Source organism: Thamnophis sirtalis, unplaced genomic scaffold (assembly GCF_051295495.1).
Source record: "Thamnophis sirtalis isolate CommonGarterSnake01/CBP01778 unplaced genomic scaffold, rThaSir2_p1.2 scaffold_1, whole genome shotgun sequence".
Lineage (NCBI taxonomy): Eukaryota > Metazoa > Chordata > Lepidosauria > Squamata > Natricidae > Thamnophis > Thamnophis sirtalis.
Window position 1 is genome coordinate 10,161,112 of NW_028261381.1, and position 23,392 is coordinate 10,184,503.

At 37.1% G+C, this 23,392-nt stretch overlaps 1 protein-coding gene across 8 annotated transcripts in view; it reads right to left on the bottom strand.

Moving 5' to 3' along the window:
* The window catches only part of SLC39A10 (solute carrier family 39 member 10), a 45,179-nt gene extending 22,939 nt beyond the window's left edge, over positions 1-22,240 (bottom strand). Inside the window, exons 1-3 of one of the 8 annotated variants that reach the window (XM_087707672.1) lie at positions 21,982-22,240; positions 3,374-4,399; positions 2,202-2,400 (exon numbers count right to left, since the gene is read on the bottom strand). In XM_087707672.1, coding sequence (XP_087563798.1) covers positions 2,202-2,400; positions 3,374-4,390 — 1,216 coding nt within the window. In that variant the 5' untranslated portion in view covers positions 4,391-4,399; positions 21,982-22,240. The other 7 variants (XM_087707665.1, XM_087707671.1, XM_087707669.1 and 4 more) reach the window with 7 other exon arrangements.
* Positions 22,241-23,392: the final 1,152 nt, after the last annotated feature.

Genomic DNA, 23,392 nt, shown 5'->3' on the forward strand with positions numbered 1-23,392 from the left:
AGTGTTATGAATCCTTGAATAAAGTTAGTAAGAGAGGAAATGATGTATCACTGCAAGAGATTTATATACAACATGTTACATTTTCTTAATGATGTTTCAGTCATTAAAAATAATTACCAGATCATTTTTTTGACAATAATTAATATATATCCACACATATTCATTTGGAGTTTTATTTCAGAGAATGCTAATAAACATCTGCAAACTAATCAACACTCATTATTATTATACCCTATTACTTTCTTTCAAAGGAAGGGCAATCCTCTCGAAACTTTTTCTATAGCTGCCGCATTAGTGCCAGCTTTAAAATAGACAAAATTAACTTGATCAGGCCAGTTCAAGTAATGGAAGCAAGCAGCCTACTTTGTTAGTTGTTTGGGAGATCCACTTGAGTTCTAGAGTCATTGTTCTTCATACATTGTATCCACTGGTTGAACCCCATTTTCTTGCTTATATTGATCTTCAAGGCAACTGTGTAGTATTAATTCCCTGTATGATTTTTTTTCTTTTAGACTTTCAGTTATGTGCTATAACATGAGCAGTCCAAAGTGTGGTTGGTCCTAGAACACCCATTGTTGCCTATTTGCAGAATTATTCAGAATATTCCCTATTATAAATAAATCCAATTATAATACAGCCTTTTGTACAGAAGCAACCATACCTCAAAACCTGAGGCTTTATTTATTAACCTCTGGCTAAAATGCAGGCATGAAATTCCTGTATTTAAATGTCTGCCTAAGACAGTTGGGAATGGCCTGTTGCTTTGCTATACATATAAGATTTCCTCCATGAAAATGCATGTTTATTTTGCATCGACCTGATAAAAATCACTTCTGATGAACCCTTGTAGCACACACTCTACTGAAGAATTAAGGAGTAATTTTGTGAATATCACCTCTTAGTTGAGATAACATCAGGCAGATAATTTGCTTGAGGCTGAAGACTTCATTCTCCATTTTATATTATTTTTAAAAAATATTCTAACTGAAAACATTTAATTGGAAATCTGGGATGCTGCAAAGTGAAACTTCATCTCTGTACTTTATTTTTGTGTCCAGTAATATTTGAGCCCAGTTTTGTATCACAGAGACATTCCTAAAAGATAATTTACCAGGAGTTGCAATCAAATGTTGTATTTGAAACTCTGCTGAACTGATCCAGGAAAGAAAGAAAGAAAGAAAGAAAGAAAGAAAGAAAGAAAGAAAGAAAGAAAGAAAGAAAGAAAGAAAGAAAGGAATAAGCAGAGTTGAGAATGAATGAGATTAGATGGGATGGCAATGAACACCCTCTACTTTGATTTAAGGGCCTGGTTTCTGGTTGACCACATATATGTCATGTTCTCAGCATTGCAAATATGCCCTCTGGCCCGAAATGTTTGAAGCTTTATGTGCTACAAGGGCAATTATTCTTAAGAAAAATTTAAAAATGGGCAGGGTGTTGGTTTCACCCGTGCTGTTAGTAGAAAGCTCTCTCCTTAAAGATAATCCAATTATTTCAACCCTGTGGAATAAGGAAGAGGTACAAAGGAGAAGTGATTCCATCTACTTAGTTATGGCCATTGAAACGTGGCCATAGAAGGCAAGGATAAATTGTAAAGAATGCAGTCTGGCCTGTCCATTTTATCCTGAAAAGGACGTGAACCATTGACATCTTTTGACACCCCAGGAAGATGTAAAATTAATCTGGGAAAGACCACAGATACTGGAGGCGCCATTTATGTGCAATGGATGTTTGAAATATGACAGATATGTTGCTTGATCATGGAGAAGTTAAAACACTTTTTGCTTTTTTAAAGAGGCGTTTTATTTTGGACCTTTCTCTGCATAGATATGCATAGATAGCAATAGCAGTAGACTTATATACCGCTTCATAGGCCTTTCAGGCCTCTCTAAGCGGTTTACAGAGAGTCAGCATATTGCCCACAACAATCTGGGTCCTCATTTTACCCACCTCGGAAGGATGGAAGGCTGAGTCAACCCTGAGCCGGTGAGATTTGAACCGCTGAACTGCTGATCTAGCAGTAGCCTGCAGTGCTGCATTTAACCACTGCGCCACCTTGGCTCCTATGCATAGATATGCATAGATTACCATGAAACTGCCAAATAATGAATTATAACCTTCGTTTACATCCAATGAAATTACATTAACTAATCTGAAAACCCACAAATCTTTCAAAACACTTTTTTCCTCACCTGACGCACCTGTTTTCTCCACATTCCCGAGAGAAACATTGTTTGCTTTGTTCAAGTCTTCAAAATGCAGGTCTTCATAATGTTCAATACAAAGTCGCCTATCAATCTGATACAGCAACGCAGGGCACAGGTAAGTAAACAAGCTGGGAGAAATTGGAGAACTGGGGCGAAGACCATAATGGCTTAGCAGCTGTGTGACATTTAAGCACTGCAAACAAATTAGGAAGAAGACAATTAAGCAGGTTCCACCGTTAAAGGCATACTTAGTTACTCAAGTGTCCCAAAATTACACGGTCTCTTCTGTAATTTGAACTGCTACCTAGCCCATGAACCATCATATATTGAAGGAATATAAAATGTTGAGCAAACTATCCATTGTGTTTTCTGGAGTGGAAATTGAATTTATTCATTACATCTACGGAGAATTTTAAAAGATTAAACCTAAATTCAGAAAATATTTATGCATATTAAAATCCTTCCTTGGAACAGTAATGTAAACAGTATTTCATCATTGGCTGACTCAAATGACATTTCATTTCAACCAGTCAAGGATGATTAAATATTTGCCTTGTATGTTTTTAAAAGCATACAAGATTAGTAGGTTAACCAGTTCATCAAGGAAGAAAGTTCAAAAATCTATTGATCCTATAAACAAATAAAAAATACCTTGGATTTATCCTGGAATAACCTAAATAGCTACGTAGATAAGTATTTTTCCTCCTTTATTAAACATTAGTCATGCTCAATAACGCCATCTAAAGCAAGTATCTATCTACCGATATAAGTCCTTAGCTATATAAACCCTTATTTAGGTCCCCCCCTCCTTTTATTCAATTGTGTCCAATTCTCAGAGACGGACTGGACAAGTCCTTGCAGTTTTCTTGGCAAAGGTTTTTCAGAAGTTGTTTTGTCTTTGCCCGCTTCTTAGGATGGAGACAGTTGGGTGGCCCAAGGTCACCCAACTGGCTTTGTGCCCAAGGCAGGATTCGAACTCCATCTCCCTGTTTCTAGGTTGATGCCTTCACCCCTACATTAAACTGGCTCTCTAGTTCTTCCTTCGTTACACACAATTCTATAGAATTGCAACTTCTGACATTCATAAGTCATCACAAAGTTGGCTCTGATGGGCAAAAAGTTGGGGAAGGAAAGATTCATCGTGTTCTTTTTGGGCTCATACAGACCTCTTCAGAAGAATGCTCATCTTCATTATGGTTCTTGTGATTAGCATGCTTCCCCATGCTGATTTGTTTATCAGGTGCTTCTCGTTTGCTGGTATGTCGATATCCATCCCCACTGGCAGGATTTGGATCCTGATGTCCATGAGTAGCTGAATGTTCATTATTATTGTGTTCATGAACGCGTGCATGTGGGAAAGGCACATCATGCACATGGTCATGTTTGTGGACATGATTATGTTCATATTGTTCATTTGAGTCATGATTGAGAGTAAAATCTTGTGCTGTAACTCTTGAAACTTCCCTGTTCTTCATTTTCCACCATTTCTTACGGTGCGTACGTAGTTTTCGTTCAAGCTGTTCCTGAGTAGTATTGGTCTCCGTGGAAGGCTCGTGACTTGGTTCCCCATGATCACTGGTGTTAATGGAATCATTGTGAGACTGATGAGTAGTGTTATGGTCCATGTGGCGATGCGCATGACGACGGTGATGATGCTTGTGGTGTCCGTGAGCGTTAGAGTCATGAGCATGTCTACCATCAGGCTTCAAAGATGATTCTGTAACTTCTTTCACTGGATCGCACACCTGGCTCCTTTTGCCAGACCCTTCGTTTGCAGTCTGTTTTTCTGAGCTGGGATGATTATGGGAATGAGGATGGTTGTGGGAATGAGAACGCTTTCCTTCTTGTGTATCTAGTACATCTAAGTAAGAAACATAATCGTGGCCAATGTCCTCATGATTTATTTCTACTATTTTAATTTCTCCAAGGCCAAGGCTCATCATCAATTTCTCCAGGCCACAAAACGACACCTTTCCATTCTCACCGTAACGATTAAAGAGTTTTTCAATGTAGTATTTCTGTTTAACTTCAGCTTCCTTACTTGGTTCAGGCTCGGTCCTTTCATTTTCCGAGATTTGACAGTCATTGTGGCTATGTTCACCTTCATGGCAATGGTGACATTGATGGAAGACAAATGTCAGCAAACAAATGAGGCAAAATTGTGTGTGCCTATGGACCTTCATTTCTGTTTTCTGCAAGGGAAGAAAAATGAAAGCTCCATCTGTTAATTTCTTTTGGGATGGTGCTGAATTACCTGTAGCAATAATTGTAGTTTAAAGTGATAGGAACTGTAGTTATTAAAATAAACTATTTAGAATAAACATGTATGCAACTATGTAAGATGAATATAGGAACCAGACCATGACATTAATACAAATACATAAAAATAATCTTTACCAATAATTACATTTTAAGTGATTTATTTGTAAATCAAACAATTATAGCTATGCCTATACAATTTCTTGGCCACTATCAAAAAGCAAATGGAAGGTATAATCAAATTGGAAAAGTACATTCAAATTCCTATTTATGTATGGAAAGGTAATCAGTTTTCAAATCTCTGATAGTATAGGTATTAGCTATCCACCAATTTCTTTAATGTGATAAATAATATTCAAATGAGAAAAAAATGAAATAAAAGCAAGAAAAATTAGATTTATTGAATTAAATGTCTTTGGGGCCAAACATGTTTTCCAAAGAGCTCATTTTTCTTATTAAAATGTCCATTCATTAGAAGACTGCCTGAAGACTTCCAGGAGCACCATCATTAAAAAATTAGAAACTGTTTTTTAATATATGAACACATTAAGAAACATGCCGATCTTAGGTAGAAAATTTTGAAGAAAATATCTTTTTCAAACATAACTTCCTTAAAACACAGAATTACAAATTGCAGGTCATTGATTTTTTTTTAAACATGCTTTATTTGCAGCTTTCTTTTCACGCGATACATATTTTGTGAACAGTGTATTGACTGAGCCAAATCTTTTTTAAACAATGCTAACAGTAATAATACAAATAAGTATGTGTAATTTTAATCTTCCAACTTCAACAATACTATTCTCTTTATAATTCTTTGTTTTTCCCATTAATTCATTTAAACATAGATAACATTTCTTTCAGCCATAGATTTGTTAGCGCCAACTAAATTAATAATATTCAACATTTTAAGAATTACTCATTATTCCACTATAACTTCAATATTCAAAATGTGTAGGATTATTAATAAAGCCATATTAACAATATTTAATCAATCCCAGAAGTGTAACTCAAAATCCTCACAATTTCTAATCCTTAATATTTTAAATACACAATATACTTTAACACACTATTAAAGTTGATAATACAATAAGATTACAATTCTAAATTTCAACATTTTTAATTATAAGTTGTATTATCTGTTAATATGTGTATTACATATATATATATATATATATATATATATATATATATATATATATATATATATATATATATATATATATATATATATATATATATATACACACACACATACATACACACACATACATATACACCTATTTGCATTTTTTCCATTTTATTAATATATTTTCTTCATAATCTCTTAACCTTTGTAAAATTCCATCATTTATTGGCTTTTTAATCAGCCTTCCATCATTTATTGGCTTTTTAATCAGCCTTTTATCTCTCTTGGAAGCTTGTAGCACTTTTTGATGCATTTGTGCCCACTGAACATTTCTTTCTGGGTGCCCTCTGTCTCTTTCTGCTGTATTATTTGAACACCCTTGTAAAAAAAAAAGATATTTTTCTTTTCCACCTCTGAATTCAATCTTTTAAAACTGTTTTAAAATATTTTTAAAAATTCCCATAATTATACATCCAAAACCCCTAAATTTTTAATTTTTAAAATTTAGTGAGTTACAGTCATATAATTTTCCAATTATATCTTCTCAATTATCCAAATTTTAAAGTTTTTTTAACTTTCATTTTCTCTTTTCTTCTATGACCTTTATTCTTTTGTCTTGAATTTTGTTAAATAACATTAATAGTCCAAATCCAAACTAATCCACTAGATTCCTCCAATCTTTCAAATCCATAATCCAATAGCCAATTTTAATAAAATTTAATTATTTGCAATTTAGTTCCTTTTCTAAATCTTCAGAAGGGGAAAAAACCTCATTAAATATTCTCAAATTATCCAAGTCATCTTCTAATATAGAGTCAAGGTCAGGCCATCTTCCAGATGTTACTTCTATTCTGTGTAGACTTTTTGTGTTTCAAGTTCACTTTCACTGGGTATACTGCGGCTATAGTGCTGTAGTACTTCTCTTCTTCGAGTAGATAGCTCTTATTGTCAAATTCGACATCAAAAACAGCTGATTATCAGGTAAATCCAGGGGGGTTAGAAATACAAATAAACAAGACAGTTTCTCCCGAAAACCACCTTTCAAATTTTTAAAGCTTTTTTCCAGGCTTTCTGTGTTTTAAAGCTTCTCTTTGGCTTCTTTCGCCTCTTGGTTTTCAGTTAGCAATAGCAGTAGACTTATATACCGCTTCATAGGCCTTTCAGGCCTCTCTAAGCGGTTTACAGAGTCAGCATATTGCCCCCAACAATCTGGGTCCTCATTTTACCCACCTCGGAAGGATGGAAGGCTGAGCCCCCAACAATCTGGGTCCTCATTTTACCCACCTCGGAAGGATGGAAGGCTGAGTTGTCCCTCCCCCTCTCTCCGTGTATTTAATTGCCGCTTACTTAGGCTTGGAAGTTCTTTTTTAGAATTCTTATACTTAAATCATGTCTTTAGAGTAAAAGTTGGTAATTATCTCACCCAGTTTCAATGCTCTGTCCACAAATCGCTCCAGCACAAATCTTACAGTCCCGGTTGTCCCAGCTTTGTGACTGCCAAAAATGGCAGTCGACTCTGCTGCCATTCGGGAGAGCTTGCTTCAGACCTAACGAGGAAATTGCGAGTTCCTCGTGATCAGCAAAGTACCTTTCCTTCCTTCACTGCCCTACAAGGTGGCTATAATCCCATCAGTTGGTTACCAGCTGAATTTCACAAGGCTCAGCGAAGCCCGTTATTTTCCAGCCATTCTCATCGCAACGTCAACCGGAAGCAGCACAGGTCATTGATTTTGTTCTATATTTAAAATTAGGTCCCATTAATCTCATGGATATCCTGCTCTGGCAATATAAATTATAAATTATAAAAGCTGACATTTGTTCAAGCAAAGCTGCTGACATAAATTTTAAACTAATGATTTATAGTGTAATCACTGTAAAGCTGTGAGAGCAGCCTGTTCAGAAAATTGCCAGCATTGGTGTTGCTTTCTTCCCAACAACTCACTCATCCCTAAATTTATAGTAGTATTTTTAAGATCAGAGGGTTTTTTTTGTTTTGGAAACAGCTGGAAGAATGTCCTGAGAAACTAATCCCTTAACAGCAAGAGGACTTGAATCAAAATAATTACTATTTTTTATTCAACACTTCATCTAGGGACACTGAGTAGTGTTAAAGCCACATTGGGATCCTACATGATAAAATTTTGCTGCTATCTAGTGACTTTTCCACAGCCACACATAAACTTGTAATTTTCAAATGTGTTTTCTGGAATTGCACGTACACAGGAATTTTACAAATGAAAAAAAGACAATCTGCTTAACCAGTCAAGCAATCCATTTTGTCATGATCATTAGTCTAACAAATCAATCAATCTTTCCTTACAACCCAAGCATGTTTGTAGAGGTATGTATGTATGTGTATGTACATAAAATACATAGTATTCTTTCTACTTGCAAAAATTGCCGATAATGGGAAATGTGAGCCTTCCAAGATAGACCAAACGTGGAAAATAAACACATGTAATACTACTTTTATTTTGTTAGAGTAACAGAATCTTGCAAGTCTGAATGCACTTTCCCGCTTCTTCAGTTGACCTTAATAAGAGATAGGTCTTGTCTGAGATGACTTTTCAAATTTATATTTCTATTTCAGATTCAGATTTCTTTTATCTGATTGTTGTTGTCTTGGTTGTGGCTGACCTCCTGTTCCTTAAGGTTATTTCTTCTGTCCATTGCAGTGTGACTGTAATATGAATAGGAGAATATACAAAACATACAGATCACAGAGCAAATCTCTACACTTACCTGATTATGATGCAAAATTATGAACGCAAGTCTCTTACAGTCACACAAGTGCTCATCATGCTAAATAAAACTGGATCTAACTATGTTTAGAATGGAATGAGTCCATGCCACAAATGTTTAAAAAAACCAATGAGTGGCTCTGAAATAAATCTAAGGCAGGTACATGGATATGTATAACATTTCATGGGCCATAAATGTTAGCTTCTTGTTCCTTCTGGTGGCCTAAAAAAAGCTTGACATCATAGGACAATCTAAATTATATGCCACATGTAAATTAGTCATGCAAGTACTTTTACAAAATTACATGAACTAGAAAGAAAGTAGCCTGCCTGGGTTGCATAATAATTGGGAAAGACAAGAACTCTTATGTCTGGCCTACAGAAAAATGTAGGCTTTCTGGCTTTTAAAAACAGATTGAAAACACAACAATAATTTTGACCAAGTGGCTTGGCAAAAGAAAGTTTTTTCCTCTACTTTAAGATGGTCATAGAGAAAAAGATACCAAGTTGACTGATGGAGAGATGAGAAGTTCCATCCTTTTTCCACTAGACTTAGCATGGAGAATTCTCCAAGTTTAAGTGGAAAAAGGGAGTTTTATTGATGTGCGTTTATTTAGGCTAAAATCAAACAGTAAGATTAAAATGGATTAAGAACAATTCTGCCAGGGCTGTTTAATGTCAATGGAATCTTACCTTGCATGGACTGAGTTAGATAACTGCTCAAGCTTCTCCCTTCCAGGGGTCATCCTATGACTGAGGTAAAAGCTATTTCTAAATATGGTGTAAGATAAATATCAAACTAGTAGCATCACTCTAGTCTGCCTTATCGTACAGCACAGGATCAGATATCAGGAATTCTGCACAAGTTAATTCTCAGCAAAGGAAGGATATAAGAAGATAACTGTAAAGAAACAGGACAGATTCCTTTCCTTACAATCTCTCCTATCCCAGGGCAAGTCGCTTATCTGACACTCACCTACTGCAACACAAATATTAAATAAGGCCAAAGGGAGAACAATGTCTGTGGAAGAGATGATTCAGAATGAACTAATGAAATAGAAAACTCAACAATACCATAGCCCTGAGGTTGCCAATTTGAACTCTAGTTTGAAATTTTGCTAATTTAATTATAAAAAAATTAGAATTGCTTTGGAACTTATTAAACATACCTTATGATTGCCAATAGATGCTAAGCCAATAGAAGGGCCATTATGGCGCAGTCAGAATGCAATATTGCAGGCTAATTCTGCTGACAGTTCGATTCTCACTGGCTCAAGGTTGACTCAGCCTTCCATCTTTCCGATGTCGGTAAAATGAGGACCCAGATTGTTGGGGGCAATATGCTGACTCTGTAAAGCAGTTAGAGTGCTGTAAAGCAGCGGTCACCAACTGGTGGTCCGCAGACCACTGGTGGTCCGTGATAAAATTTTGATGGTCCGCAGAAAAATTATTTGCACTTTTATATTGCACTAAATACTATTTATCTTTTTAAAAAATTCACTTTAGTGGTCCGCGGTATTTAAAATTAAGAATTTAGTAGTCCCTGAGGTCCGAGAAATTGGCGACCCCTGCTGTAAAGCACTGTGAAATGGTATATAAGTCTAAGTGCTAATGCTATTCAAAGATCGTAATTTAAGAATAAATTATAAAACATGAAAGCTAACAAATTGTTAAGTGTTATGGAATAAAAACTACCACCTAAGCAAGCCTATTTAAACCAAAGTAACTTTTACATAAAAAAGGAAAAATAATTTTAAAGAGAAATTGTTATGGTTTTGAAACATAACCTCACTATGTTGTATTAATTAAATGCAAAATTATCTTAATTTGTGAGCAGTCCAGAGAGGGAAATGTATAGAATATTAATCTAGAGAGACAATAATAAAATGCTGCTAGGACTCTGAAATGCAAACACATTTTCTGGTCCCATTTTTCAATGCTCACCAACATACCACCTGAATGAAGACTTTTAGATTTCTATCTAGGGATATTTACACATGTAGTTGCACAGACATCCTTAAGATGCACCATGATATATGCAGCACCTAAAATAGTTTTAAAACAGATTTTGATGGCTTGGTTACTGTTAGGTAAGCTCCCCATTGGGAGAGCAAGTACGTCCAGAGAAGCGTTGTGAGGGTTGCGTTGGAGAACACATAAACTAGCATACAGAGACACTGCAGGCTTTTACTTTCCTGGAAATAGAGGTATCAGAGTCCATCAAACAGTCCAAGTCATACACGGATAAGACAGTCATCAACAAGATTTTGTATCCTCCCCTAGTTTTATCTATCTTTAACCCAAGATATTGGCTAATCTCACCGAGATGTTTTATACTGAACTGTGTACAAACAGGTACATTGTTACATGATTTATATATTGCCAACCCAACCGTTAGATTATATTCCTAAATTACCAAAATGGTATAAATTAAAGTAATTTCCCCTTTTGATATTGCCTTTTTCTTGAAAATACTCTATTTAGTATGCAATAATTCTAGCAATTACATACAGTAAGGTTTAAAAATTTGATTCCTTTATTATAGCAATAATTAGGTGGCCCTATTGATTTCCCTATAGCATACACAAACCGTCCTCTTGTGAAGTCTAGTATAATCAATCGATCTAGGAACACCAATCTTTGATGAATGTGGCACCTTAAATTTCCCTTTGAATCCAGAGTGAAACTCGCTGATGAGAGTCAGCATCCCACAAATACTTATCTGGCAGGCAGTACACATTGAATATTTTTTTCTTAACAGGATAAATGCATTACAAAAAAAGCAATGTGGATTTTGGAGTTATTCCTTTTAATGGGATGTGTGCATGTGTGTGCAAGAGGCAGGGTGGAAGAGAACAATAGGGTGGTTCATCTTCTTTGTACAGTATGCCAGAACTAAATTAAATTTTATAAGCAGTTTTTGTTTTCTCACCAGAAAAATAGAAACATTTCCATGGTTTGCTGCTGAAGTCCTGCAGGGTGTGATTTCTGTGGAATGCATATTATATGTTGCCCACTTTTGAATTGGCTCTTTAAACAGCAGCATTGCCAGAATTTTTCCCCTGGAAGCAATTCAATGCTTAAATCTTCCTTTTTAAGGAGGAATACATGACCTCTGTGTGCTGTAATACTGTGTATTACAAATTTGATAATACGTGCATTTACCATTAAGAAACCAGTTGTTCAACAACCAAAATATAAAACTTCACAAGAAAATGTGACTGACAATGCTGCATATTAAAATAAAATATCCCAGTAAATGTTTTTGTTCAATGTCCTTTCTCAATTTACAAAAAGTGCCTTCCTCAACGTAAAAAAAAAATAAATTAAAAAAATACTTCTGCAATTTGATCGTGCATGCAGACATCACTTTTATATAAATTGTAGAATGTTAAGGGCTGCATTGATGGGGTTGTTTTTTTAAAAAAATCAGAGTCAAAAATAAAAGATTTCAACAATCAATTTTTGCAATCCAATCCACCTTATTTTGCCAGCAAACAGCCTCTTTTAGAGGGTGGGGGGAAAGCTTTTGAACACTATGACCAAATCTTTTGAAGCAACAATAGCAGAAGGTATACCTGTCATTAGGAGTAAACTTTTACCATTCAAACAAAGCATAACCCCCCCCCTCCCCGCCTCTTCTTAAAGTTTCGGTAAGAAATGGCCTAGTATATTGGATATCTTCCTTCCTGCAGAATGCCCTTTGAAGATCAGGAGAGGAAAACAAAAGATTTCTAGGGTAACAGGTTTGCTTCTCACTTGCCAAACTGATATGACACCATGTGATAAAATATATCATGGCTCAGAGGTGGGTTCCTACTGGTTCAACCGAACCGGTAGTGGTTTGCCAGCCTGGGTCGCCAGAAGTGGCTTGTCAGAAAGTTGCAAAAGATGATCACATGACTCTGGGGCACTGCAACCACCATAAATAGGAGTCAGGTGCTAAGCGTCTCAATTTTGGTTATGTGATCATGGGGATGCTGTAATGGTTGTAAGTGTGAAAAATGGTCATAACTCACTTTTTCCAGTGTCGGAACTTTGAACAGTCGCTAAATGAACTGTTGTAAACCAAGAGCCACCTGCATATAAATAAAGGCAGAGGATTTTGGGGTATTTTTACATTAATATCCAAGGAACCTAACTGTATTAAGTCAGTATGTGCTTACGCAAGCTACTCAGATTATTCGCTGTAAACTAGACACTACTGTTCAAGATATTATCCAAAGCACAGCTTAGAAATTACTGAAAAAATATTAATCAGAGGAAGTCATTTAAACTTAAATGTATTTTATCTACTCAGTTTCATGTGCAACAAATAGTCTTTTATTTTCTCCTTATATTTCAAGTATTAACATTCACATAACCACTTCTAACTTATTAAACACTTCCAATAGCCAGAACAAAGGAGAAGGCACTATTACCAATTCTCTAACTATAACTATCACCCAATTTTTATTTAAAATAATTGGAGCCAATGCTGAGAAAAGCTTCTTAACTGTGTGGGACAGAAAAAGAGGAACTCCAAAATAAACGGAAATATTATTTTTAGTACCTCTGGCCTTGCCAATGGTTAGAAACCCCGGACTACAAACTGAATAACCAACTTGGTACCTAAGCCAAAAAGCAATTGTTTAGATTTATTTTCTTGTCTCAAGAGACTAATAGCTAAATTATCTTGCATGCTATAGTGAAAAAGTGTCTACCCCAACCTGAAAATGCAGCAATAAACTTCAACTTTTTAAAAATGCCATTTACAAAATGCAATGGCAGAAAATGTATGAATATCCCTCTTTCACCAGCTTGCTCATTCACATTTCCTTCTATAGCAATCACACAAGTTGTTAAAAATGACTATTGCCAACTATTCTTGAAAGAAGCATACACCCCTTCTACTTCTATACCTAATTGGAAAAAATAATTTTGCCAAGAACTATCCAGTCTAAGAAAATTTAACAATGGATAAAGCTACTCATTCATCTAAACTAGGTAAATTAATAAAATAACAATCTATTTTGCATTCCAATTCTCAAATTCAAAGCTAAAATTGTAATTCTGTGTACACTTACCTAGGAGTAAATTCTACCACTCTGATTTATTTTAGAATACACATGATCAGCTTTAAGACTTACTAACTCATTATGACTCACTTCTTTTCCCAAGCATTTATCATATCCTCCATTACGAAACCACAAAACATCAATGTGTCAGATTTTAACTTCACATACTTAGCTGCTTAACTTGCATGATAGCATCTAAGCAAACATGACAGTGGAGCAAGGAGTTAATCGATTCTTATCAACACATTGAGCATCTTAGGGCTCATTCCCCGGCCTGGCATTTCCAGATGGTTACATCTGCTTTCCATCACTTCCATATAGAAATGATGAATTTTCAGCAATTCTTTTATTATAGCCTTGATTTCTAATTTGTGGTATTTGATTATATTGTATATAAATTGCATTTTCTAGGAACACAATTACTAAAAATTAAATATAAGGAAGATTTTAGTCTTCATAATCATTCAACTCTATAAACTACCTTAATGATAATATTCTTCATTATACACACACACACATATATATATATAAAATCATCCATGATCTTTCAAAGGAATGTTTCAAAACTACTATATTTTCACATTGGCAAAGCAATTCTATACATTGCTTCCACTGCGTCAACAGTTTTGATTGATTAGCAGGAAAAAAAACCCCAAAATTCACAATTATTCCTAAATGTGCATAAAATTATCTCCTATTGTAAACAACCACTGGAATATTTATGTTTTTTCTATTGTATTCCTTGGCAAGCACTCTTTTGGACATCCCTCTTGTCTGAAATGCCTTAATTTTGACAAAGCAGACAATTGGAGAAGAAAACTAAGATTATCTTAAATTGGAACTTCCTTGTTTGAATTATCTAACAAAAATACAATGAAGCATTACTAAGCATAAGGACATGTCACTGACTTCTACTAACTATAGAAATCTGTTACCGAGGATCTTGACGCTACACAGACTTGGACATTGAACTTGGACATCCTAGTCTGTCATCTCTAAGATGGCCAGTCCCAAGAGCAACTATCTTCGCTGGAGAGGAGCAAGCATTTAATCTGTTGGTTCCTAAAGTGTCCTCCTAAGGCTTATTATTTATTATAGTAAGTGACGAACACATTTGAGAGATATCTTTTAACACTTTTTTGAAATATAGGCTCAGCTACTATTATATTTAACAATTACCTGTGTGACTGTCAAAATAAGACTACATGCTATATTGTTGTGAATTTGATACTACAGGTAGTCTTTAACTTATGATAATTTGTCTAACCACAATTATAATATTGAACAGGACAACTTATGATTGGTCCCCAGTTACATTGCTGCAATGCACCTGATGTCATATGCAAAATTAAGGCAGCTTGAGCCTAACCACATTTAACACAAGGGCATGTAAATCCCCCCAACTCTCTCCCCCCTCCATGGCCTTTTGGACTCCTGTACTCTGTGCCCCCCAACACCTTATCTGACCTTTACCAACTTATTTCCCCCACTGCTTACTAAGCATGGCCACTCTGGCCCTACAATGAGGCAGCTGCAAGAACAATACGACAGTTTGAGAGTCCTGGTGAAGATGGCCTCAGATGGCCAGCAGCTGCCTCACGAGGGGTGAAGCTGGGCATGCCTCACCAATAGGAACAAGAAGATGGCAAAGGTCAGCTGGGATGGTGGAATTTAGGGTGTAAGGGGCCTCAGAGTGCTGGACCAGACTGGAACTCAGGGGTTTGCACACATGGCTTCAAGCAATATACCCCTTTCCTAGCTTCCCCGAATTTGTGTCACACTGCAATACTCCACACTTGTCTAAACAGCATACATATAAAAGAACACACAAGTTCAATATTTCTCAAGTTGCACTTTTTTCCTTGCTTTTCCCATTCAGCACCTTAAGGAAGGTCAGCAGTATTTGAACCTTTTTTACAAAATAAAGTGCCAAGTATTGTTTTTAATAAATACCAAAATCATGGCAAAGAGAATTGTGTTCTAAATCTTTAGGCTAAAATGCTAAGGTCTTCTCACTATAGTTGTTACAGGTTGCACCTCAGCTTGTTTGCATTACCTAACAAAGTACAGTACAAGGAAACATTTGCTTTGTTTGACTTATCTAACAAAATATAAGGCTTCCTTGTTTGAATTATTTAACAAAGTACAAGGAAGCACCACCAAGGTAGGAACATGTCACTGATTTGTGCCAACTGTAGAAATCTGTGCGACTGCAGATTTGAACTTTCCATAAACAGATGCCATCTCAAACTAAGATGTTCTGTCCCAAGAACAACAAAAGCCTAGAGGCATTTAAAATGCAAATCTTAGCTTTAGCTAAGTAACCAACTTACTAAGATGCCAATGTTTTCAAGGTATGAGATAATCCTCAAATACTGTAAAATATATTCCAGAATATGTATGAAGAAATGTGAATTTATCCTAATCCTTTTTCATTTTTTTAAGCAAAAATAGCTTTTTCAGATAAAACATGCACCTTTTTCAAACTCATCTCTCATTTCAGTCACCTAATCTTATATTTTTAGCATGGACACATGTACAAACGTAACAGGAATGTTAAAATTACAAATGAGAAATATTTTAATACATATTGTATGAACAAAATTCTACTCATCCAAGAGCTCCCAACTTGAAATCTGTTGCAGATGCTCAAAACTAAATTTCAACAGCAGGTGGGAGTAGAGGTGATAAATACGAATTCACACCATCATTGATTTAAATCCATTTGAGTAAATTTTATGGAACTCAGCAAGGCTTATATTGAATAGATAAGCATGCAATTGAAAAGTAGAAGCCAACAAAAATGAGTGTAATTTAATTCTGTTCAGAAATGTGTAAAAATGTAATAAACTAGATGTAACAAAATACTTTTGAAAGAAGTAAAACAGACAGAAATGATTCAGTTATCAAGTCCTGTTTATATTTTATTAAAATGTGTGGTAAAACTCATTCACACATGTATGCATATCACTTGATTTCAGATTTAAAAAATCAACTTGACTGAAAAGCATGGTTTGATGTATGAGGTAATAATGCAACAGCTACTTCTCAAACACAATGAAGTTATGACTTGATGTATGGATGAATGCTAACTACAGCTGCTGCATCTTGTCCTAATCAATGCTTCTGTTCTCTTACATTGTGATCATCAAGACAATATGTTGCACTGTTTGTTTATAAAGAACACTACAAGCAAAAAGCCTTGTACCAATTTTCTATGCCTAAAAAAGAGACAATTTATTCCTTTGTAAAAAAATACTTTTATTTCTATCATGCAATTCAAAAATAATTACTCAAAAGTGACTTACCTTTTCAGAATATATGTTACAATATGGTGACAAATTTGGAAATCTTTGAAAATATTTATGAACCTATTTCAAATCTCACATTAATCAGCCCTTAAAAACAAGTATTGTGATCTTTTAAATAAAAATAGACATTTTATTTTCTTACACATTTATTTTATAAACAGTTAAAATTTCAAAGTGCTTAAGAATGGAATGATCCAAAATAATTATGCCAACTTTTCAAAATTAGTTAAATTGATGTTAAAGAGATTGCAGTTAATCTTGACAATCTGCTCAAATATGAGAAGTTGACACTGTGAAACATTGCACTCATTTTCACAGGATTAAGTCTTCAATTATTTATGATTTAGTCAGACTTGCAATATTATCAGTAGTTGCATGATTTAACTATGTTTTCATTCCTAGTTGTGCAAATTGGTTTTGCTCAAATTCAGTTTTCTCATTTTTAAAAAAAATCAAAACTTGCAGTTTCTCCAAAAATATTTTTTCTAATACACTTTGAATTGTTTCACTCAACTCAGTACCTAACTTATATAACCATATAAAGATTATGCCCCTACATATGCTACTACAGTACAATGTGGATGAAATTCTGAATCTTATGGTCAGGTACAACTATTTCTACACATTATGTATAGCTGTATTGGCTAAGCCAGCCAGTAACAAAAGCACACATACTTGCACACAAGTAAAATACAAACAGTATTTTACAGATTTATAAACATAAAAATACAAGTTCTATATAATACAGAATGTTCTGTTATACATTAACATTCAAAATAAATAGCCTAGTTTTTTATTAAATGCCAAAACAGTTTAGATTGCATATGAACATCTTCCTAGAAAGATAGCAATAGATAAAATAATCAGGATGGAATAGGGCTGGGATGGCGAACCTATGGCATGCGGAGCCATTTGTCAGGGGAGTTGAGTTTAGCCTTTTTTAAAGCCATTTTTCGCCTTCCCCAGGTTCCAGAGGCTTTATAGGAGCCTGGGGAGGGCGAAAAGAGCCTCCCCCCCAGAGGCCCTCTGGAGGCTTCAGGACCTTCCCTGAAGCCTCCAGAGCGCAAAAAACCCGCCCTATGGGCAAACCAGAAGTTCAGGAACGGACTTCCGGTTTGCTCATAGGGGCGGTTTAAATCCTCCGGAGGGCCTCCCAGGGAGCAGGGGAGGCTGTTTTCGCCCTCCCCAGGCTCCTATAAAGCCTCTGGAGCCTGGGAAGGGTGAAAAAAAGCATGCAAAAATGGGGGTGTGCCTCTCATGCACACATGTGCACTGAGGGGGGTTGTGTGTTGCATTATGGGTGCGGCACGCCCCCCCTGCGCTCCCCCCTTATATCATGTGAGCCAAAAAAGGTTCGCCATCGCTGGAATGGGGTTTAGAATGACTATCATTTATATGACACATAAAATCCATTTACTTAATAGAATACTTCGGATGAGAGAACTTTAAATGTATAAATGAAAAACATCCCAACAACTCGTTCAAGTAGCTGCATTCTTTTTTTAGGATTGTGCAACTCCTATATTGTAGTCATGTAATTCTGGAAATAAACATGGCTGTTTTAATGAAGCTAAACAGATGATGCAACATTCTCAAAAGTAACTTTTCAGAACTGAATGAAAAACTTTGCAGATCCATTTTATTGATTCATTAGCATCATGCTCTAATCCCACATTCTGGCTACTCCCATGAGCAAATGCCAATTCATTAGAAATGTACTAATTATTTTATGTACTGAACAGATACTGCACAACAAATATATTTCAGGTTTCAGTTCTACACAATTAAGTTTGCAGAAACCCCAGAATGCAGTGGCTGCTTCTTCTTGAAAGGAACATTTTTTTCCCCATTTATCGGTACCTCAACCAGACATGTCCATGAAAAATTACCATGCTATGTGAAGCATGGATATGCCAAATGAATGAGAGCCTTAGTTAGCTACATCATATCATGGCAGCCCTGTGTATGTCAAGTTAGAATTTGTGAGTTATTTATTTTTTTGCCATGCTGATCCAGCAATCAGATTAGTGAGCCAAGCTGGGCACCAATGTTGTTCCACTGGCTTCTTCTTTTATAGTTGTAACAGTATTTCTTTCAGGCAATATGAAGAAATAATTTAGAAATGGTAACATCATAGCAATGAAAGAAAGGTAAGATGAAATTAAAGGCAGTAATATCAAGAAAACAGAGTAGCAAAATTTATCTGAGTCTCCTGAACTTGAAAAAAAATGCAAATTGTAAGTGGATCAATAGGATATGCCACACTATGAGCTGCTGAGAGTAGAAGAGGAAAAGGGACATAAAATATACTAGCCTTGTCCTACTCCCCTCTGGAATTCTCCTCCCCCCCCAGATGTTGGTTTGTCTGAAACCAAGAATAATCCAAACATTTCAGTTTTTCTTAAATCTTGTCTAATGTGAAAGTGTAAGGAAGAACTTGCAAATAAGGTAAAGTTGTTTTTGAATCAGGGAATACAATACTTTTTACAATGCAATTATAGAAGTTGTTTTGATAAAATGGTATAACATGATTCAATAACCATAAAATCCAGCTTGTATTAAGTAACTGGATATTCACTAAAAATGCAACATGTATTTAAGCAAATTATATTCAAGGCAATCATTTCTAACAAATTTTCCAAGCTATCTGTAATACGATGCACAATTATTTGGGGAAAGCCAGTGTGGTGTAGTAGTTATAGCATCAGGCTAGAATCCAGGAGACTGGGAATTCTAGTCCCTCTTTACGCACTAAGCAGGGTGGGCAATTTTTGGTCAGTCAGACAATGGCAAACCACTTCTGGAATCGGGCCTAAAAATTGCAGGGACTTGTACAGGCCATTGTCATGAGTCAACACCAATTTGAAGGCAGATGTACACATACAGATGTAGGGTAAATACCACAATAAATCACTAGATTGATCAGTTCCATTATGTCTTACATTGTATTTTTAGAAAAAAAAATCTGTTGGGATCCTAATTTCAATTTCTCCTTACATCAACCTATGGTAAATCAATACGCATTAGCACATCAGATTGTTTGTCTGGTGAGATAAGTGCGAGTGCATTTTTGAATATGTGCAGATTTGCAGTCATATTTTGGAAAGTAAAAATAGCCCATCTGTAGAAGTTGAAAATAGTCTTGGTAAAAAAAAAACACTGCTTAAAGATGACATTTCTTGATTTTGACTAGCTTCTAACAAAGAATAGTAGTGAGACTGTGGGTTGTTGGTTTTTTTTTTTTTTTTGGCTGACAATCAAATATTGGAAGGTATTAATCCAAACAGTATTGTAAGGATAAGAAGAAAACTCAATATACCGGTACTTGTTAAAAATCTTAGATTGCCACCCTAAATTTTCACTTTAAAATCTTCAAATAAAACATAGTTCTTAAAAGTAACAAGGACAACCACTAACACATTTGCAACTGACTCTGTGAATGGCTTTTTAAAGTTACCATACACATAATTAAATTTTCAGAGTTGTGTCCCTAAAAAATGTTGCATCGTGGAATAAATCAATGACTGCTAGTAGCCAAACTTATAAACATTTATCTTCATAATTATATGCACACAAATTGCTTACTAGATTGCAAACTAATCCAACACCCATGCTTTAAATCCATGCTCCATTTACCTGCATTACAACTAGGCCATTTTTCATACCTTGCTTACAGTACAGAAATGTAACAGGAATTATCTTTAATTCCTAATTTAACAGTTGCAAGTAATTCTTTCACAGAAACTAATAGTTTCCAATCAAATTCATTCCAATGATATTGTATGGCATACTGTAATTCCTAGTGTACAAGGGGAACACATATTTTAATATACTTAATAGCAATGAAATGATGTCCTTAGTCAAAGGTTTTATGGGGTAATGATCTTTGGAAAGGGTCTATTTATTTGTCCATTATATTTATATATTCTAATTTTCTTCCAAAAGCTCAATGCAATTTATAATTATTTCACTCCCACAATAACACCTGTCAGGGAAACTGAGCTGGGAACTATTGATTGGCCAAAGACTCCCAGTGAATTTCCATGGCAAATTTTAACACCCTACCCTCTACTACATCAGAATGGCTTTTATTGCTGTTGCATTTTATTGGCTTACCCTTCCATTTTATTTTGCAACTTTTAAAGGTAGAAAGGAAAAAAAAAGCAAGAGAATGCAAACACCCAGAGGACCAGAGAACAGGAAGATTAAGTCATATTGTAAAACCACCCGGAAACGTGACGAGTGGGGGCACATACATTTTTACTAAACTACAAAGAGTGGGGAAAGATGCAGAAAAGGAGAAGATGAATGCTTTTTAAACGCGTATAAAACCAGCAACGCAACCTCTCCCGTCGCAATAAAACGGGGGTCGGGTTCACATTTCAAAAGCCACTCTTCGAGGACTTTAAAAAAAAAAAACAACTTTTCCACGGACGCGAGTCAGCGTCCACCAGGGTTGGAGAGCAGAATACACTCGTGGCGGGTCGTCTGCTGTGTTACCTACTATACACACGTGAAGGCGGCCTTGGGCCTAAAATCTGGAACGGCAGCCCTGGAAGAGGCGGAGGAAGAGGAGGGTATTTGTGCAGTACGGGAACGCCTCCCCCACGAGGCCCCCGAAACCGATCGATAACTCTCCATCCAGATCGCGTGGGCAGCCCCAGGAAAAAGAGGGAAAACACGGATCACTCCAGCTCCCGCCACCTTCCTCAAGCCGTCTTACCACGCCTCCGGTCGAACAAAAAAAAGCCCCGCTCCTATCTTTTGTTTCCCACCCCTCCTCCTCCTCGCCTCTCCTCACACCTCGGGCTTGGGAGGGGGAAGCCGCTTCTCGGCCTCCCCGTGAACAAAGAGGCCCAGCCCACCCTTTCCCACCACCCCTTCTCTCCCCGGGCCGCTTTCCACCCGCCAAGTCCGCCGGGTGGGTTTGATAGGCGGCCGACAAGGAGCCGGGCTTTCGGAGCGGCGTGAGGGGTGGGTGGGAGGGCGGGAAGCCGGTCTCCTCAGGGAGCTCCTTCTTCACTCCCGCCCCGTAGCGAGAAAAGAGGGGCGGGTAGTGTCGGCAAGCGCCGCCAAGGCAAGGCAGACTCTGCCTTCTCTTCGAACCGACCCTCATCCTTCCCCGACACCGCCGAGGGGCATCAATCCGCCCCGACCCCCCCTCCTCCCCTCCCGCCATCTCTCTTTCCCCTCTCCCGCCAGATACCACCGCAGCGGAGCCGGCCGGCCGGCCTTGTATGGGGGAGGGAATGTAAACAAACGGGGTTTTATAGCTACCTCAGCTCGAGTGTGCCGTGTGCATCTCCCTCTCCGCTCGGTACCAAACCGCCGCGCGCGCGGGTGCCGCCTCCTCCTCCCACTCCGCAGTGTTGCTGCTGCTGCTGCTGCTGCTGCTGCCGCCGCTGCTGCCGCTGCTACTACTACGACAGCTAAGCTCTGCTTGCTACTTTCCCAGGGCCTCCGCTACGCCATTCATCAAAACCGCTTACGCCGGCCGCCCGACCTTCTGCCGAAGCCGAGCTGTCGCTTGGCGCGCGGCTAAACTACGCCACCTCACTTCCCCCCCACGCCTCTGCAGGGCCGATGCGGAGAGTAGTGGCCCTACGCAAACGGCGTAACTGCGTTAGCGGCGGCGGCGGCGGCAGCTGCGACACTTGGCAGAGGAGAGCATGCGCAGTGGAGCGAGGGGCTTGGATCAGAAAGAGGCTGTTTTCTTTTTCGCGCGGCGTTTACTGGATTTTTTGGGGGGGCGGGTGGGGGAGAGGCTGTTGCCCGCTTGTAAACCAACGAAGACCGCCCACTTTGGAGCCTTTCTTTGCTTTGGGTGTGTAAATGATGGATCGCGGATATTTCGCGGCTTCTCCAGAGAGAGGAATTGGAGTAAAAGTTTTTTAAGTATTCAAGGGTGGAGCAAGAAAAGAATGAAAAGACATGATTTGCACAGGAAGAACAGAGAATAAAACTAAGATGAAGGCCGCAACCGAAATAACCCTTGGATGAAAACCTTATATATATATATATATATATACAGTCATCAGCCCAATTCATAAGTTACTTGGTTCCTAAGTGGGCCATTTCTTCTGGACTTGTTCTGTGCCGTGTTGGACTTTGAATTATGCCCAACAGCCATTTGACTTCTTGTATCCCAGTTCGTGTTCATTCTGGGTTAATCTTGGAAAAGCTAATCGGGTTCTCTTTGGATAAAAGGTCATTGGAAACTAGTAAGCTATATTGGGAAACAGAAGAAAATCCCAGAGGGCTGCAATTGGCAACTAACTTCCATTTTGAAGCCAAGAAGTGTACTTGAATGTGCCTCTAAGTCACCAAAGAGTTGAACTCGATTGAAAGGAGTTCTTCATTTTTAAATGAATAACAGCACCTTCGAAACTGAATCAGCTCTTATTCCCTGCCAAATGTTGGGTCTTCGTTACCAGAAGAAAAATAATCTCTCGAGATACATGAGTGGATAGTTACAGAATCTTCTTTGAAACTCTAGTATGAAAAGACTTAATTCTTCATCAAATACTGTCCACGTTTAATAGTAATCCAATAGGCCCATAGCAGAAGTCTTATGATACTGTGGAAAGTTATCACCCAGCCCTCTCCCAGAAAAATGAAATATCCTAGGAAATATTAAAAAGGCAGAATATTATATTTCCCTGGATGTGAAAAGGAGGAGACATGTTTT